The sequence below is a fragment of the Rana temporaria genome, chromosome 1, assembly GCF_905171775.1.
Source record: "Rana temporaria chromosome 1, aRanTem1.1, whole genome shotgun sequence".
In the NCBI taxonomy this organism is placed as follows: Eukaryota; Metazoa; Chordata; class Amphibia; order Anura; family Ranidae; genus Rana; species Rana temporaria.
Genome location: NC_053489.1, coordinates 90,000,658 through 90,020,958, shown reverse-complemented (window position 1 = coordinate 90,020,958; position 20,301 = coordinate 90,000,658). Strand labels below are relative to the sequence as shown.

At 39.7% G+C, this 20,301-nt stretch overlaps 1 protein-coding gene across 1 annotated transcript in view; it reads right to left on the bottom strand.

The window, feature by feature from the left end:
• ADAMTS6 (ADAM metallopeptidase with thrombospondin type 1 motif 6) overlaps positions 1 to 20,301 on the bottom strand; it is a 397,790-nt gene that overhangs the window by 339,337 nt on the left and 38,152 nt on the right. Inside the window, exons 2-3 of the mRNA XM_040340248.1 lie at positions 5,301 to 5,747; positions 4,187 to 4,551 (exon numbers count right to left, since the gene is read on the bottom strand). Of these exons, the coding sequence (XP_040196182.1) occupies positions 4,187 to 4,551; positions 5,301 to 5,397 (462 nt within the window). The 5' untranslated portion in view covers positions 5,398 to 5,747. The remainder of the gene's footprint in view (positions 1 to 4,186; positions 4,552 to 5,300; positions 5,748 to 20,301) is intronic.

Genomic DNA, 20,301 nt, shown 5'->3' with positions numbered 1-20,301 from the left:
ATGTGCATTACACATGGTTTCAGGAAGCTCGTGGCATGGCCCCATACACTTAAATAGGTTGCTATTGGCTGCAGTACCACCCACCAAATGCAACATATTGTTTCAATTTTTCTGAGCCCATGAAGCGAAGCCTCATAGTTGTGGCACACGTACAGCCTTGGGCGGCTACATGTCCCTATTTAACTGGGTGGTCAGAGATGGTAAAACCACAGCTCAACAACTTGCCCCTTGTGCGAATCATAGTCTGCATTTTATACTACGTATCACATTCTAATCGATGAAATTAATATGTTACACCTGAGAACCATGTATCATAAGGTGAAGCTACAACACCAGCTTATATCAGCAGGTTTAAACTCTGTAAATTAAATGTTCTACCTCATGAAACCCTGCTGCCAATTGAGTGCTACGTGGAGGAAGTTGCAATTATTTATGTTCAGGATCCATCCTTCTCTTCCTTCATTCTTACGTAGGAGAGAATGATGTTCTCCATGCTTGGTGCTTCGGGTAAATACACATTACATATCCCAGGGAGCATTGGCTTCCATACAGCAGATGTAGGAGAAGGGCAGGGACCTGGCAGCGCATCATCAGGAGCTGGTTGGCTGAACCCAGAAGGAACAGCTGGCTACCAATGATGTCAGGGAAGAATATCATGGCGAGGGACCTGGCATGTGGCAGTGGAATGCAGTTCGCACCAGGACAACGCTTGATTCGATAAGTCAGTGAGTATGTGATGAGGACAACCGAGCATTCAGAGGAGATAAAAAAAATAAAAGGGGAAGGGAGAAGTTTTTGTTTTAACAAATCTAATGAACAGCACTGTAAATGTACCGTAACTAAGACCTTTGAGTAGAATATTTACAGTCAAAAAGAAAGGAAAAAATACAAAAGATGCACTGCTGGAATATCATACAACAGTTTTATTACAAAGACAACTTCAATTTGCCCATTCTGAGAAAAGTGACATTGTCTATCTAAAGGGGTCCCCTCCACCCACTGATATTCACCTTGCCAGTGTCCCTCACTGCCCCTTGTGCTGCTCCAGGCTGTGGAAATACATAGTGCTTCTGGGTATAGGGAAATATTTGACCCCCTCCGATGTGTCAGTGCTTGGGTCTAGCAACCAATCGTTAAGCACAAGTTCTGTCACATAACCAAGTAAATAATGTCAGTACTCCCATTAGCATCTGACACCAGCCTACACTGGGTATTCTGATGTTGATCGTGACAGAGGAAGGAGTGTTGGGGAGCACTGGCAAGGTGAATACTAACAGGGCGGGGTGAAAAGGGGCCATTACATAGACACTAACTCTAACCCATAAAAACAATAAAATACATACGCAGAAGCATCTGCCCAATAAGAATAAGAAATGCCATCTTACCCCCAATAGAGAACAAATGTCAAAGCAGAGCTAAGGCCATTGTTAAACTGTTAAATTCAAGTCACAGTTGCTTGTGCTCTTAACTGAACTGTCAAGTCATCAAATTGCTGGTGTCATAATGGATTACATATGCAGCACCATGGCAACTGTAGAACAAACAGAGGCTTATTACGCCCCGTACACACAATCAGACTTTCTGGCGGGAATTGTGTGATGGCAGGATGTTGACGGATAATCCGACCGTTTGTATGCTCCATCAGACAAATGTTGTCGGATTTTCCGACAACAAATGTGGGATAGCATGCTTTAAAATTTTCCTACAACAAATGTGTGGTGTCGGATTATCCGATTGTGTGTACACAAGTACACAAAAATCCAAAGTACAAACACGCATTCTCCAAACCAATGCTAACCATAAGACAACATTAGCAGAAATTGCCCAAAGGGTGGCGCTAAAGAGCTGAAAAAACATAGTAGTTTTGTGTTTGTTGGACAACACTTCTATGCCGTTTGTATGCAATACAAGATCGGGGCCAATGGACAAAAGTCCTATGCTTTGTCTGCGGAAAGTCCGAATGTATGTACGAGGCTTAAGATGGCAGCTTACTCGACTGAAAATATAGGAGGGTTTTGTTACGCTTTAACTAGTATGGAGAAGACCAAGGTCTTAGATCAGCCAAACATTTTATAAAACAAAGCAGTCCAAAAAAACAAAACAAAAGACAATTCATGAAAATAATAAAGTTAAAAGCTCAATATCATGGTGAAAAAAATGTAACATTTTTAGAGAATCAAAGTAAAAAGTGACTGCTGATCCCTGAAAGTATACGGATTCAGCCATAAAAACGCATGTAGTTTTTTTGGAGCTACATCTTTGTGACTTGGTAATCCCTCCCACTTACTTGAGCTGCTATCAGTTAGCCTTTACCCAGTTACATTCTTTAGGTATTCAGGTTGAAATAAGACAAGGCCGCAGCTTTACACTGTCTAAAGCCAACGCTAAGGTTTTGGAGAACTGTCCAGGACCAATTTACAATTTTGTATTTGTCCATGTTGCACAAAAAGGAACCCTTTTAACAACACTTTGAACTTTATTAACTAGGGGAGGCACTAAAACTACAGGTTAACGTTTATGTAGAAAATGCAAAAAATCAGGTGTGACCACATGGTCACACTAAATCTGTTGTGTAAGTATAAAGTAAATAAAACTCCTCCCATAATAAGATATTAATGAAGTGCTATTTCTCTTTTGCTAGGAAACAGGAAAAGAAGCACATTGTACCTCTGTTTCAAGTCCCCGGGCAACACAGCAGAAAGATATACAGTGCACTCACCGAGCAACAACAGATGTAAGATTAGGACCGGCGCCTGCCACACAACATCCTCCCCTGCAAACGCAACCTGTCTCAGCTTCTAAAGTTTGCTCTAGATCAGAGGTCTCCAAACTTTGTAAACAAAGGACCAGTTTACTGTTCTTCAGACTTTAGGGGGGCCGAACAGTGGACGGTGGGGATAGAAAATTACCCGTGTTCCATGGGATTAAACAATGCATCGGGCTTGGTGGCCAGTGGAAGTAAATAAGTTACATAGTGCCTGTGGTCAAAAGGAGAAGGAATAGTGCCTCATCATTGGTATTATGGGGGAGAAATAGAGCCCCTTTGTTGGTGTTAGTAGGAGGAATAGTGCCCCATTTTTAGTATCAGAGGGAGGAATAGTGCCCAGTCACTGGTATTAGTGAGAGAAATAGTGCCCCTTCATTAGTATCAGTGGGAGGAATATTGCCTCATATTGGTGGAACCAATCATGCACCAAGGGCCAGATATCTAAGAGATCTAAGGCCTCGTACACACGACCGAACATGTCTGCTGAAACTGGTCCGCGGACCAGTTTCCGCGGACATGTTCGGTCGTGTGTAGGGCCGACCGGACCGGATTCCCGGCCTAGCGGACAGGTTTCCAGAGGACAACTGTTTCTTAGCATGCTAAGAAACATGTCCACTGGGACCATGTCCGTTGGACATGTCCGATGGTCAGTACGACTCATCAGACATGTCCGCTCGGCCGAAATCCCTCGCATGCGTCAAAGTGATTAGACTCATGCGTTGAAGCATTGAACTTCCGGGGTCGCGTATGTCGCCGCATCATCGCCGCTTTGTCGCCGCCACGTCACCGCGTATTCTGTCCGTGGGGATTTTGGTTTGATGGTGTGTACAACCATCAGACCAAAATCTCCGAGCGGACATGTCCGATGAAAATGGTCCGCAGACCGTTTTCATCGGACATGTCCCCTCGTCTGTACGAGGCCTCAGACCTGACGTACAGGGAAGCAGCACTGAGAGGGTAGGAGTCAGTAGAACTTAAAGTTGCAAACTACAAGTGTTTGGGTAAGTAAATAGTTTACTGGGGAATTTTTAAAGCTAAAAAAACACTTTAAGCTTGAAGCCAAGTACAACTATCTATGTTGATAATGTAACCGTCTACCCAGCAGCTTTTAAATGGCATTTTTCATTTAAAACTATAGTTAGAACAATACATAATTTTACATATATTTCATCACATGGGACTGATTCACTAAAACTGGAGAAATGAAAATAGAACAAATATTTTAGTACATCGCAAAACCAATCAATTCATTTTTAGATGTGGTGGCAATGGTCAACAGCTCTTTTGTTCTTTCCTTTTCTTACATTTTAATGAATCAGGTTCACATTTAAAAACAAAAGAAGTAAGTTACAAAACTATACAGCAACACAAAACACTATAAACTGTAACATATGACTTTGAAGCTGATGAGATACTCACCAAGCCATTGCAGTTGCTCAGAGCCACTTTAGTTGTTGTATTTTGGTCCTGTAAATATCCCGTGTAATGACAGTTCTCTATGAAATCGTGTTTAAACTCAGGCCCATTCTTCCCCCAATATTCTACTGTAAAGTGTTTGGAAACCAAATCCGTATTTAGAGTCAGGTTTAAGTGAAAGTGCTTGCCATAGGCAGAAATTTTAAAAAATAATTTAGAAGCTTCCTGCTCTTGATCTTTAGAGTCCATACTCCTCTTCCTCCGTGAGTGTTTGTCATTCTTCACAGTAAAACTGACAAAATCCCCATTGTGGTTAACCCTTATAGGAACCGTCAGCTGGTAGTGTTCAAGGTAAGACAGGAACTCCCCTTTGTACACGTAAATCAGGTCAATCCATGAAGGGACCATGCAAAGGAAAAGGAAAGTAATAGGGAGTAGTACAAACTAGACCAATACAACAGCCATTATTCTAAGCATTCTATTGGCATCCTTATAGGCTAGCATATCTTGGAAGATTATCTCAGGAATATCCTACAGAAAATAGTTTAAAACATAGTTAAATAATAGTGCATTACAGATAGCAACTGAAACAGGGTGCCTTTCACAAACACACAAAGAAAGGCCCAGACTGACAAACTAGACTCCCTAGATGGGCTTATACATTAAAGCATTTGTGGGCTGGTGTGAGCTTCTGCAGGCCATTTAGTTAAAACCAGGCCCTTTTGATAAAGTAGAAAACATTTACCCTTAGGCTGCACAATTTTCTGTGGGGCTTGGAAAGTAAGTCACATCTCGTGTCCAGTGGGATGTGTATATAAATACTACTCTATACTCACAATGTGACTCTAACCATACGGAGAAGCTTACAGTGCCCCTGTACAATTTTGCTGACATGTGAAGGTGGTATTATTATCAATATAAGGTTTTGATGTATGGGTCCTAAACATGTCCAGAACTTTTATGTTGACATGCTGGGTGATATAAAATAACTAACACAAAATACATTTTAATCAGTGATAAATGGTAAACTGGTGGATTCTTGAATTAAAGAACTAAAAACTAAATGTGGAATACGCAAATGAAGATTCACTGGTTAAATCTAAGAGAAAAACACTACCTTGAGATCGATAGGCGAGTCTTTGGTCCCTGTGAGATTCCGATGAAACCATGACAAGGCCCAATATCCAGGTCAACGTCTTCCACAAAAGTTCCATAATTTGGAAAACATAAAAATGTACACGTCTTTCTTTTTTGAATCGTTTTCTGTTTGAGGCTACCTCTCTCCTACAATATTAGTTCGATCCCAGAACGGAAACATAACAAGTCCATGTACTTTTCTTCCTATTGTGCCACCACCTTGATTAGTGGCTATTCAAAGGAAGATTTACTTCTTAACGGAAGGCCATCTCCTAAATTTTCTTTCTTCTTTGTCCATTTTGTCTTAGTCCAGTTAAAATGCTCACAAAAAAAGTTGAAACTGACAGAACAGCAAAAAAAATTAATCCTTCACGCAGCTTCTCAAGTATCATATAGGAAAATTAATGAGAGTGGGCCATTTCTGTACCTGTAGAAAATTAAAAATAAGAATATGTAAGTCAAACCAATTTTTGCCTATGCAAAACGAAGGTAGGCGAACCCCCAGCCATATGACAGAATGATTAAAACTTGGTGGCTATAACTAATGTTACAAAATATGGAGTAATTAAATTAAGCCAGTGTTGTTCATCATAGCCTAAATAAACATTTAAAAGACTAAACATAATTGGCTAACCTAAATAATGTGTCAAGGCCAGACCGCTCATTTTTCAATAACGACATAAGGAAAAATTATATCGTTTACTCTTCCCTCCCTTTTTTTTGGAAAGTAAAGGTATCTGATTTCACAGCGTGATAAAATCTTTAATTGAAGAATCTAAGGAAAGAGAAAGACGGAGGTTTATGGAATTGAAACTTTCATATTATACTTCATGTAAATTCCCGTAATGCTACTCTCATTCTGGTGGGACTGTGAAAGAGAATATTGTCAGTCACACTAAAAATGAACTGTTTTGTACTGCGTCAGTAAATAACTTGCATACACACTAGTTCAATACAGTTGTCTCTTCAATATTAATGAGATCAAGCTAAAGGGACTATTAGAAAATCAAACTCCCAAGTAGATAAAACAGCTCACTTAACTTTTGTATATGCCTGAACAAACTCTACATATGACATGTTGAACATCTATAGTTCATTTCATTCTCATCCTTTCTGTGTGTCTATGAACATTCTATCATCTAAAGATCTAGAGAAGATTAACAGCCACAAAAAAAACAGCCAAAAACTGTTTGGAAGTCTTCAACAAATAGATTAAAATACACAACATTCTTAACAATATAGCGCTCCAAAATATAAACTTCACATCACAATCTTCCCATAACATGCACTTGATGAAAAACCTCTAAAATAGTCTTAAATGCCCCTCATAAAACTAACACTATCCAAAGCCCTTATATGTATTAGATCTACTAAGGTGTAACAATATAGTATATGGAGCTTCCCACAAAATTCAGGTTCCTAATAATATACATTCAAAAATCTCTCAGTATATGTTAAATACTCCATGTAGTAGTATCCCATTATCCAGTGTAGTTACATGTACCAACCACTCACTGGAGAGCATGTAATGATTATTGGTCCAGATGAATTAAGTGAGTATCAGTTAGGGTATGAAAACCACAACATGGGTCCAATAGTCATATACACTACACCGAACAGCCATAACTTCATGGCCACTGACAGATTAAATGAAAAACATTTATTATCGTTACAATGTAAAAGTCGGTGTGATATATTATGGAGCAAATAAATATATTGTCCCTGAAGCTGATGTGTTAAAAGCAGAAAAATGGGCATTACAATTTGTTGTGTATGGGGCAGCATAGCTGCAGACCAGTCAGGGGGCCTATGCTGACCTGTGTTAAAAGCCAAGCCAAGCAGCTGCAATGGGCATGTGAGCATCAGAACTGGACCATGACAAAATGGAAGAAGGGGGCCTGGCCTGATGAATCATGTTTTCTTTTACATTATTTGAATGGCCTGGTGCATGTGCATCTCTTACCTGGGGAAAAGGGGGGCACCAAGATGCACCAAGACATCACCAGGATGTGGGAAAAAGGCAAGCTGGATGCTTTTTGCAATGTTCTGCTGGCAGACCTTCTACTTGACACATACTTTCTACCTAAACATTGTTGCTCACCAAGTACACCCCTTCATGAAAGCAGTATTCCCTGATGGCATTGGCCTCTTTCAGCAGGATAATGTGCCATGCCACACTTAACAAATGTTTCAAGAATATTTTGAGGAGCACAACAACAAAATTGAGGTGTTGATTTGGCCTTCCAATTTTCCAGATCTAAATCCAATCAAATATCTGTGGGATGTGTCGGAAAAAGAAGTCCGATCCATGGAGACCCCACCTCACAACTTGCAGGACTTAAAGGACCTGCTATTAACGACCTGGTGCCAAATATCACAGCATACTTGCAGAGATCTAGTGGTGTCCATGCCTCAACAGGTCAGGATTGTATTGGTGGCAAAAGGGCCTGTTTTAGAAGAAAAAGGGAGACCTACTCAACATTAAGTGAGTGGTCATAAAGTATGTGTATGTCAAAATGTGCAATGAGTTAATTAAACATAAAGCTAAAGTGACCCCTTGATGGATCAAGAGCTATGTGAGTTTAGACAAATTACATGTTCCACAAATGTTTCCTTCTTAATATAATTGTGAATTATAGTTCCTGGATAGCTGACCATGTATAATGATTCAGAAGTAAACCAAGTACATCTATGAAATGGTAAATAAAATTTAAGCTGGTCTCCTTATTTTTCTACATAAAGACCAACATTGTACTGAATAATTACACTATACGTACAATAAAATGAACCCAATAAATCAAATTGTATTAGACAGGAGAGATTCCCCTTAAATCATCATTCTCTCAGGACCTTTATGTGTTCACAAGAGGTTCAATCACTTCTCTTGGGTCTAATGTTATTTATACGTTTTAATTTTGTTGAGGATAACAGCTGCAGTAACTTTAAATGATATTGTCAATATGTTTCTAAACAATGCAATGAGTGCATTAAGGTCCAATAAAAGAATGGTTACATTTTATATACCATTGGTGTTCCTATCAATGTTATCCCCCGAATGAGATTTTACATTACAACAAACGTTGGTTAGATATTATATATCATTGGGGTTCCTATCAATGTTATCACCCTAAGTGAGATTTTACATTTGAATATTATATAGTTCTTCTGGATATTCTATAGGGGTTATTACCCATTTGGATCTACATGTAGTTGTAATTAGGCTACTTTGTAGCTAAGGAGAAACAAAATGTTACCCCAGTTTCACTGCCAATATAGAAGTCTGCAAACTGTGATCCGGTGCTCTAGCCAGGATGTTCAGTCTCCATAAATATAATACTTGAATCAAAAAGGGTTGGTTTTGATGAAGGCTTCTTAGCTGAAATGCGTCAGCATATAGCATGTACCCATGAAACCAATAAAGGACTTTTATTCAAGAGTTGCCAGCCCTTTTTGATTCAAGTTTTGTAGCTAAGGACTTACTTTTGCAGTGATACTTTTATAGGAATTTTGTTCAAAAGTTTCTATAGCACTAAAAATCTCTGTATAGTATCACAGCAACACATATGACCATACAATATATAGTATTATAGGAGCACCTGTGATTATAATTTTTGTTTGGCCCCAACCACATTGGGAATTTAGCCTTTGCGCATTACATCCTGGTATTTTTGTGTAGGCAGACACAACAGACACACTGTCCAGCCCTGCTGCTGACAGCCTGTGATACTCTATGAAGTCTGCATTCTGGGCACTCGCCCCTGGGCGCATACTGCCCTAAATTTTAGTACTACTTGGTGCACCTTCCAGCAACATCATCTGTTAGTCTCTCAGTGAGTTTTATAGGCTGCTAGCAGAGGGCTAAACAGTGTGCCTGTTCCTTCCACCTGCACAAAAATGCCAGGATTTAAATTACCATTTTAACTGAGCAAGATTTTGCATCCACAACAGTGCATATAATTGTAGTCCTTATTGTATGACCAGCTCACAAAACAAAGTTCAAGAAATAAAATGTTTGCATTCACAAAAACAGATATAGTTGCAATCCTTATTTTAATGATTTCATTTTTATTTAATTTTAGAATTGTATATTGTTAAGAATGCTGTCTACATCATTCTGTCTGTTGGAGTCTTCAAATCAGTTTTTGGTTGCTTTTTTCAGAACAATACACAAGAAATATTGGCTCATCTCTAAAATTGCTTACTCTTATTTCACTGCACATTGTGAGATGAAGTCAGAAAGAGTCCACCTAATTTCCTGGCTGTAGAACATCCAGCATCATCTAACACTTTCCTACCTAGCCTTACTGTCCTTTGTCCGCCCCTTTTATTTATTGAATTTCAGTTCTTTCAATCATGAAGACTCACCATCACATATGATCATTGCCTAAAGAAGTCTGCATCCTTAACTGGCCAAATCTCAGTAGGGACAGGACAATATTCGATCCATCTATGGGCAGGCCGATTGTACCTAAATCACCATTGATGGACTTGGCTACAGCCAGCATGTCAGATTTTTAGCATGCAATTATTGCCAGCGGCTATAGCCACTAGCAATTATCATTGTGTTCTCCTGGCAAGGATGGCTCCCCATGCCCCCCCCCCCCCCCACTAGGAGAACACAATAGTTCCATGTGACACATTCCCCCCCCCATCAACACAGTCAGTGTCAAGTGATTTTCTTTCCTGCAACCCATGGTTTCAGGATAGATCATCTATGGCCTGCCTTAATTGCCCTCTACACCCCCAGATATTGGGAAAGGAATTTCAAATAATGTTTGATAAATATCTAGTAAGGAGAGAAGGGTGTGACCCCTGGCCATCGGCTGAGCAGCACAGGTCACAGAAAGTCAGTGGAACCACTGGTCGTGTAAATAACATGCAACTCTGCAGTACTAAATGTTCCTCATGTTTCCATTGTTCCTGCATAAAAATATATGTATAGTCGTGCTCAGTGTCCTCTTGCTTGAGCTTAGAAATCACAATAATCTTAGTGGAGCTGCAGCGATTAAAAAATAATTAAGGAAAATCTAATTTACCTGAAATTAATAATTTGTCAGAATTTCAACTCTCATCCATAAGATAATTTTCATTTCAAATATAGTGTACAAACTTTGGGAGATTCCAAACTGAGATGCTTGAGTCATTTGAATGATGAACAAGAAGGAATGTTCACCAAATGGGGTCATCAATCCTATTTGTAGTCATTAATACATTTATGAGATGTGGTTTTGTGAAACATCATTGAAAAATGTGTGTGTATCTGTTTTATATTGTATTGTATCATTTGCTACTTCTGATCCTGTATATCAATATACCTCCACTTCATTATTCTTTAGGAACATCAAGAAATAATGAAAATACATACTCTGCCCTTTCAACTTTACAACCAGGCAATATATAAAAATATAACCACGTTATATTTTCAACTCACACTCAATGGCTTCATCGAGGAAATCTTGACATTTGCACATATTCTTTTCCATCAAGAAGTTTACCAAGTACTATGGCTTCCCAATACTAATTCATAATTATTTTAGAAATACTCTTAACACTTCCATAAATATGTTTACTGTTTATAAGGACCACATGCCTATAACTGCCATTGGTACATGTCAGGATATACTGTAAGTTTATATAAATCTATGTCAATTACTTCTACTCAACATGTCATAGCTCAAGAGGTCTGAACAAACAGAGAAGCAAAGTTTCTGTGATGTAATGGGTCATTACCCATTTGTGCTGCCATTTGGCATAATAAAGTAGACCTAAACCCTGGACGACCTTTAGTTTGCTATTTTGCTAAACCATATCATAAAATATATGTTTCACTTCATCCTTTTTTTTATAACTCAGTGTCTTTAAACTCCTCCAGTGCCTTTCAGCCTTTTCCTGTCTAGAGCTTGCTGGTCCATATCTAAGCAATACATATTGGCATGACCAGCAGGGGTTAATTTGATAAGATGACAGGTGGGAAATAAAACATGTTGTGTGATGACCACTTCCACGCATGCATATGTTCAATGTGCAACTGGATATCCAACCAATTAATATCTAAGTAAATAGAAAAGGCTCAAAACAAATTAGGCACCAAAGCCTATGTAACTGTCCTTTTATACCTGATCTTATTTCTAGTGGTCCTAGAGAAAGGTGATTAGGACAACAAGCTAAGGAGAGCAGCCCAGGCCTCACAATGCCTAGCTATGATCTCAAGCACTTCCATATTAAGTTAGGACATCCCCAGGCCAGATAGTCTACCTAGTGTACAAGCTCCTGAAGAGAGTGATGCTCGCTTTGAAACATGCTGAGTTTTTTTATGTTAAATTGAAGTTTAAATCAAATTGCTTTGAACTGGATTAAGTCGCTCCATTACTGTCATCTACTCAGAAACAAATTTTGTAAAGTGCTGCTGCCGTGGCTTATTCACCTGCCATTTTCACCAGTTGAGCCTTTCCATGTTTCCATCGGAGTCTGTGTTCATTGTTATAATCACTGCTCTATTCACATCAGCCATCCAATGCTTATTTATTGAAGATTCTCTGGGGGAAATACAACAATAATCTTCATCTTTATCATGTAAAAGAAAATTATTCTTGTTTGCCTGATACACAATACTGTTGTCTCCTGGCCAATTCAAGACGTAAGCACCTTCCAGTATTGTGATATCAATAGCCAACCCATTACTGATACTCTTATGCCGCGTACAGATGATCGGACATTCCGACAACAAAACCATGGATTTTTTTCCGACGGATGTTGGCTCAAACTTGTCTTGCATAAACACAGTCACACAAATGTTGTCGGCAATTCTGATCGCCAAGAACGCGGTCACATACAACGCGTACGATGGCACTATTAAAAAGAAGTTCAATAGCAGTCTATTAGTAGAAGTTTGGTGAGAGACAATTCGCACTTTTCAGCCTCGTGCTTTTCAGTCCGTTACAGCGTGACGAATGTGCTATCTCCATTATGAACGATAGTTTTACCAGACCGAGCGCTTATGTCTCATACTTGATTCAGAGCATGCATAGAATTTTGTGCGTCGGAATTGTCTACACACGATCGGAATTTACCAGAACGGATTTTGTTGTCGGAAAATTTGAGAACCAGCTCTCAAATTTTTGTTGTCGAAAATTCCTATGGAGCCTACACATGGTCGAAAATTCCGACAATATGCTGCCATCGAACATTTGTCGTCGGAAATTCCGAGCGTGTGCCATCCGATCTTTTTTGTGTTTTTTGCAACATTTAAAGCGGAAGTTAACTGTTCCTAAATTACCCCCCCCCCCCCACACACACATACACACACACATTACGCGCTACATGCACCATTGTTTTTTTACAGGCATTTTTGAGATAGCAGAGATTGGCAGTGTATCTGTGCACAAATGCTGCTAGATTTCTAAAGTGCCCAGCACCATTTGTGCTCATGTGAGGAAATGTGGCACAAACTTGCGGTTTAGTAACACACTGCCCCCTGGAATAGCTCTCACATAGCAATCCCAGGAAGCAATGGGGCCTGGTCTAGGCCAGAAATTCAGATATGCTGCCTTGAAGCACAAAAAGTAACAAAACTGTAAAAAATTTAATACATTTTTTTTATCATCTGTGAAAGAGGGAGGGGGAGGGGCAAAGTAAGAAACTGGGTTTAGGTTTTAAATTAATTGGCATGCTCACATTTGAGTGCTGAGTCACAATAGTCAACACTACTCATAATTGAAGCTATATACATGCTATGGACATTTAAATATTTACAGGGGAGAGCAAGGTAAGCTGAGAGAACAACTTAAATGACATTATTACTTCTAATGTGAATTGTGAGGATGAATTGCTTCATAGTGCCTGCAGCTATATAGGTCAGTAATTTTCTTGTTTAAAGCTTACTAAGAATATATAAAATACTTGAATGTCCATACCATGACCACAGATTGATTTTAAAGTGCAGCTAGCCTCAGATATCTTTTCCATGTTAAGTACATGCATGCTAATATGTAAATGTGACTCTTTCAGTTGACTGGTTGGAGCCATCTTTGTTCAGGTTTGATCCTGGAATCCTGGAATCTACTTCCTGGATAATGACGCTGGCCCAGGGGTGACATGGTCATGTAAACACTGATGCCCAAGCACACATATCAACCCACCTAATGATGACTGTGATCTAGTGAGATAAAAGCTACAGTCAGTGTTCAGTAGGAAGGAGTAGAATGAGGAAATGCTTTCTGCCTGCAGCAGACTGATGGCATGTGTTGCCAAAGATGCTCCTTTCAAGCCTAGCCACAATTATTTGACTGCAGCTTAAGGACCTGCAGACTTCAAATATTACTGATAGGTCCAAAAAAAAGTTCATGTTGGGATGTTTCAATGCAGAACTAAATTCACAAAAGAGAAAATGCTAATCAGAGGGTGTCATTTTGTGCAAATATAAGCTTCTTCCCAAGCACACTTGGCTCTATTACCTGTGATGCTTCATTTACATGAACAAATGTGTTTTATAAAAATTAAAGCTATTGCACAAGAAAGCAGAGGATTAACAATAACTATCTTTTGACATGGCTGGCTTCACGGTCATGCACAGTCGAGTAGTCTGATAGGGGTGATTTTGTAACTGGAATAATCTAGGGGGTATACATTTATCCATACCAAAATAAAATGACATTCATGGTAAATATTCTTTGCAACATGTAATGATATTTGAAAAGTCGATGAATTAAATATTGTGGCTTGGCTTTTCATCCCGACGCCTTAGAGTCCTATGAAATGAATTGCAAAAACAGTACATTAAAAATTAAGCTGTAATATGTTAAAGTTGTCTATTCTGAAAGCTGGCGCATGAAACCTTGATGCCATAGCTCCCAACTGTCCCTGATTTAGAGGGACTGTCCCCTCTTTCCTCCTCATTTATCCCATTTTGGTTTGAGGTATATGCCTCTATAAAGAAATGTATTTAAATTTTTAGTTACTAGAAGTATTTTACTGCAGTAAACTCTAATGCCAGTATAAAGAAAAAGTAGTGGTATAAAAAAAAATCACTTGGGTAGGGATGAGCCGAAAACCCCCCTGTTCGGTTCAGGGACAGTTCTAAACATGTGCCACTTCACAGGCATACTATAGACACCCAGCAGGTACAATATTTAAAGGAATTTTTCATTTTTTTTGTTTAAGCATCATTAAAATCACGTCTTTGAGAACCCGGGTCTTGCCCCAGGAACATGTATCAATGGAAAAAAAAGTTTTAAAAACGGTCGTTTTTCAGGAGCAGTGATTTTAATGATGCTTAAATTAAAAAAAAAAAAAATCCTTTAAATATTGTACCTGCTGGGTGTCTATAGTATGCCTGTGAAAACGTCTTTGAGAACCCGGGTCTTGCCCCAGGGAACATGTATCAATGGAAAAAAAGTTTTAAAAACTGTTGTTTTTAAAACTTTTTTTCCATTGATACATGTTCCCTCGGTCAAGATCCGGGTTCTCAAAGACGTGATTTTAATGATGCTTAAACAAAAAAAAATGAAAAATTCCTTTAAATATTGTACCTGCTGGGTGTCTATAGTATGCCTGTGAAGTGGCACATGTTTAGAACTGTCCCTGCACAAAATGAGATTACTATAAGAAAAAAAGTAATTTAAAACTGCTTGCGGCTTTAATGTAATGTCTGGTCCCTGCAATATGGATGAAAATCATTGCGAAAAAATAGCACAGTCACAGACAGTACACACACCACGTAGCTTTAGGTGCAAACTACAGAGCACACGGCCACTACACACCAAGTAGCTTTAGGTGCAAACTACAGAGCACACGGCCAGTACACACCAAGTAGCTTTAGGTGCAAACTACAGAGCACACGGCCAGTACACACCAAGTAGCTTTAGGTGCAAACTACAGAGGACACAGGCAATAAACCACGTAAGATGACTGCAGCTAGCACAATGCCTGCCAGTAAATTAGGAAGAACTGATCTAGCTAAACTATACAGTGTATAAATATATGTACAACACCTGGGAGGTATATATATCCTCTACACACTATAACATTAACTGACTAGCCTGCCTGCTTGCTCTATCTACCTGCAAAAAATGACACTCTCTCTGTCTCTCTTAACCACCGCAACACACTACACAAGGCCGACCTGCAGGCGGCCTTTTACAGTGTGGGGCGTGTACTAAACCCCCTGAGCCATAATTGGCCAAAGCCACCCTGGCTTTGGCCAATTATGGCTCTCCGCTTTTTGCAAGCTGTGATTGGCCAAGCATGCTTGGCCAATCATCAGCCAGCGATACCGCAGTGAATTATGGTCTGTGAAACGTAACTCGAATTTGGCGCGAACGGCCCAAAACGTTCGGAATTCGACGAACGATCGAACATACGATGTTCGAGTCGAACATGAGTTTGACTCGAATACAAAGCTCATCCCTACTTGTGGGTTAACCAATAATTTTTTGCTCACTGGTTTTTCATTGCCTACATAACTTGGTGCATTGCAAGGGTATGTCCTTTGCTTATTTATCTTATACTAAAAAGTATAATTTCTCAGAAAGTTAGGAGGTATGTAATACATCAATGTACTTCCTTCGTATTGCTAAAGAAGTACCTGACCATGCACAAAACATAATCCTATCTCTATTTTACCTTGTATGCTGTATTATAATAACAGTCCTAGCTAATATAATACTGTAATAACGCTTACAGAAACTGCAAAATAAAATAAAAAATTCGGGGCTGGAGGAGAACAGTCACTCTTTCTACTCATGACATCTTATCAAGAAAAACTATTAAAGCAGAAACTAGGAATACAGTGGAACTTTTCGCTCAGCTACCAGATCCATTGCTGAAGGAAGAATAACATAAAGTTGGTAACAGATCCTCTTCAGTCTTGCAGCTCTGCACCAAAGCGCCAACTTTTTCATACTCCCTATACTACTAGTCAACATCTCTAGAGTATTGATGTCAAGCTTCTCTTCTTTCTAATTAATTTATTAAAGGATGTTAACCTTTTGAAACATGTTACATGTTCCACCCATATTTAAATGATTCCCCCCACAACCGCTGTCACGAATCAAAAACTGTGCAGCCACGCGGGGCTTCGCCCACACAACTGCATCATCCATTCACAGTTTTCTCAGAATGAATCAACTACAACTACCATCATCCACGGATGGCTGGCGGCTTGTAGTTATAAATGAACTGCGAGGGCGATATTAAGGGCTCTTGTAGTTCATTCACAAGCCCTGCAGCTTTCAAATTGACAGTGACGCTGCTCTGTGTGCCCCCTGATGTGTATCACCCCGCCCATTAGGGCTTGGTTACAGAGGTCTGGGGCCACACATTTTGCAAGCATCGGATCAGTTTGAGCGGTGTTTTATGCACAATATTTCAAACCGACAGCCCATATGCAGGTACGGCTGAAAGCTGCAGAGCTTGTCTGCAGAAGCTGGACACTGCACCCATGATTCACTGCTTCCCAGGCTAGTGTAGGAAAAAATAATCAATGCACTTTTTTTCCGGCAAAAATATATGCATTTATTATAAAAAATAAAAAAAAATTAGCCTTTAAAGTGATACTAAAGTCTCAGTTGTTTTTCTTGAAAAATAACAAACGAGTCCTGGGCAGCCAAGACACTCTTGCAACATCGCTGGATCGAGATGTGCTCAGGTAAGTATTAGGGGGCTGAGGGGGGCTGCTGCATAATGAAGGTTTTTTATCTTAATGCATAGAATGGATTATAATAAAATAAATTCTGACATTACAACCACTTTAAAATAGCCAGCAGGAACGGATTCTATTCTGACATGTTTTGTGCTAGGCAGAGCGCTTTCGCAATTTATTTCATAGATACACTTTAAGTATAAACCTACCTATGTACTTCCTCCTCCTGCCCATCAGTTTACCAATCCCTCACCCCCACTTGTAGCAAGTCAAAATAAAGGCAGATTTTAACTTAAAGGGGTTGTAAAGGTTTGTCATTTATTTCTAAATAGGTTCCTTTAAGCTAGTGCATTGTTGGTTCACTTACCCTTTCCTTCGATTTCCCTTCTAAATGTTTTTTTTCTTTGTTTGAATTTCTCACTTCCTGTTTCTCCTCAGTAAGCTTTCCACCATAATCCGAGCGGTGGAAAGTCATTTAGAACAGCTTACTGAGGAGGAACAGGAAGTGAGAAAATCAGACAAAGAAAACAAAGAAAAAAAACTACTGTATTTAGAAAATAAAAATGGAACCTTTACAACCCCTTTAATTATTAAGTATGTTGGATTTCATGAGTTTGAAGGTTTATGTAAAGGAAAAAGTTATTTTCTATATTTCCCTGGGGTTGTCCTTTAAATATGTGCTGTCTGTAAAGCTGTGACCATCCTGTAGTATTGTGTGGTCTGACAGAGTCATAATGTAGTTATGCTGGATACATTCCTTTTGGTGTTCTCTAAGAAAAAGTTCTAAATAAATAAATAATAAATGTATACTACTGGTATAGTATTCCAGCTGTGTCATGAAACTGGAGCAGAATGTCTGGAAAAGCTCAATTTATCATCATAAATTGCTGGGGGTCTCTCAGGCACACATAAGGGATTCGTTCCTCGCCCATGTTGAAATGAAAGCAGCACTGATGTCACTTTAAACCTGCCTCAACAAGAGAATACTAAAGTCTCCATTTACCTCTGTAACCATGTGCAAGATTCCAGCACAGGACAGATCTTAATCATCAAGTAAACTCTTTTCTTTCCTGTGGAGATTTTAGATACCGTGTCAATCACATGAAAGCTTAGGATTACCTTTTACAAGTGTACTTTGTTTAAACAGTAGGAACCTTGGTGCTTAAAGGAAAACTCCACATTTATTAAAGGAGAAAAAAAAACATTGCTGCTCAAACTAAATGTAGTTTAGGATGATTAAAAACTCTACAGTCTGAAGCCAGCTTTTCTCTGTGCAGCACTTCCAGGACAGATCAGCTCAATTCACTGTGACCAATCAGAATTCATCTGGTCTGCCCTGAAAGCACACAGAAGAGCTGGGATTTCAAAGCCCCAGACTGCTGGAATGGCTGCAGAAGCCCTTATAGCTCAGGCGTGCCAGAAGTGTAGCAGGGATTAGAGGGTTTTGGATTGGGTATATAGTGTAATGTCACGTACACATGATCGGAAATTCTGACAAGGAAACCGTGAATTTTTTTCAGACGGAATGTTGGCAAAAAACTTGTGTTGCATACACGCGGTCACACAAAATTCCGACCGCCAAGAACGCGGTGACGTACAACACTACAAAGAGCAGAGAAAAATTAAGTTCAATGATTCCAAGCATGCATCGAATTGATTCTGAGCATGCATGTTTTTTGGAAGAATTGAGAACCAGCTCTCAAATTTTTGCTGTTGGAAATTCTGACAGAAAAAGTCCGAAGCTCACATCAAACTTTTTTTGTCGGAATTTCCGATCGTGTGTACTCGGCATTAGTTTAAATTTCATGCAATGTCTCTTCTGCATAAAATAAACCTACCTGCCTGCTCACAGCTTCTTTGCAATGTAAACTGAGCTGCTCTGCTGAAGCGCAGATCAGTTGAAATTCTGGCACAGCATCTTCTCATGCATAGTGATGTCATCCTACACTACCCAATGAAAATGGCTCACTGTGACCCACGATAGATTGGTGTGCCGCTCAGGATCACTTTTCCATCTGGGGGGTGATGTGTACAGTACTGTGTCCGCTGCTATGGGAGTGCTGGGGAGGGAATGGAGCTCATCCCAGCTTCTATGGTCACTAATGGTAAGAAGGAGAGAATCCCTGGTGCCACACATCCGGGGGGGTTGTGTGATGATAAGAAAGGCAACCTTAGCCTGGGTTCCCACTTGGCCCCACCAGCATTTCGCTCCGCCCACTGGAGCTTATACATGGGGAACTCCCAACACCTGACACCTGGAAGAAGCCAGATAGAAGATGCCCACTCCAGGGAGGAACCCCAGACCATTAAAGGGTTTAGCTTCACTTTAAATATTATTTCCTGGGAATCATGGAAAGGGAACTGTGTGTGGGAGAATCTCTCCAGAATCATTCTCACTGAACATGCAATTTGCCTCCCACTTGTACCAGAGGTTTGCACAGAGCACAACGTAAAATTTCAGGCATCCCAACATACAGCAGGGACCACCAAATTTTGATCAGTGTATGGCCTCCCCCACACAATAGAAATAGATTTTTTAATAGACTTATAACGAAGGTACATGTCAGAAAATGTCCAAAGATCAGCAATTGCAGCCCGTGATCAGTGTATTCTGATAGCAGTGAGTGCCGCTGTTAGAATACAATGTTCCGGCAGGTGAGAAACAAGGTGGATGGAGGAATCTTTAGTTCAGTGGGCAGAATGAAAAAAAAACGAAGGCCTCGCTCTAATGGGCATACTGTAATGTATGCTTGTGCGAGGGTTGTGTTTGCCTAAACGTGAGTGCACGGGTGTTCTGTGTATCCCCATTCAGTAAGTTCCATTGATGTATACTGGGATGCAGTGACTACACAGACACACTCGGCCATCACATGGATGTACACTGTACACTCGTGTAAACGCGACCTAACAGTCCATGATCAGCCCTTAGGTGAGCTTGTTCCCTCAGATGACATGCTAATGTATCATGAGTTGTAGATATCATCCTTTTTAAAAGGGGTTCCCCAGGAACCTGAAAATGAAGGGTCCTCGGGGGTAAAAGTTTTGGAAAAGCTGCTGTAGATTGTCTATTATATCTTAAATTTCTACAAAAGGAGCAAAGATGCTAGCTTTGCAAAAAATCTCTGCACTTTATATACCCATATAGCAAGCAATTGAGCTGCAAGTTTGGAAAAGACTTGATAAGCTATTGCAAGACTTGCCAGGCTTTGCAAGTTTGTTGTACAATTGCAGCAAGTCTGCATTGGATGACTCCAGATCAACCTTACTTGCAAACATTCTGCAAGTTCTGGTTCAGTTACGTTGTGCAATAGTCATCCCACCACAGGGGTCACTATGACTTGTA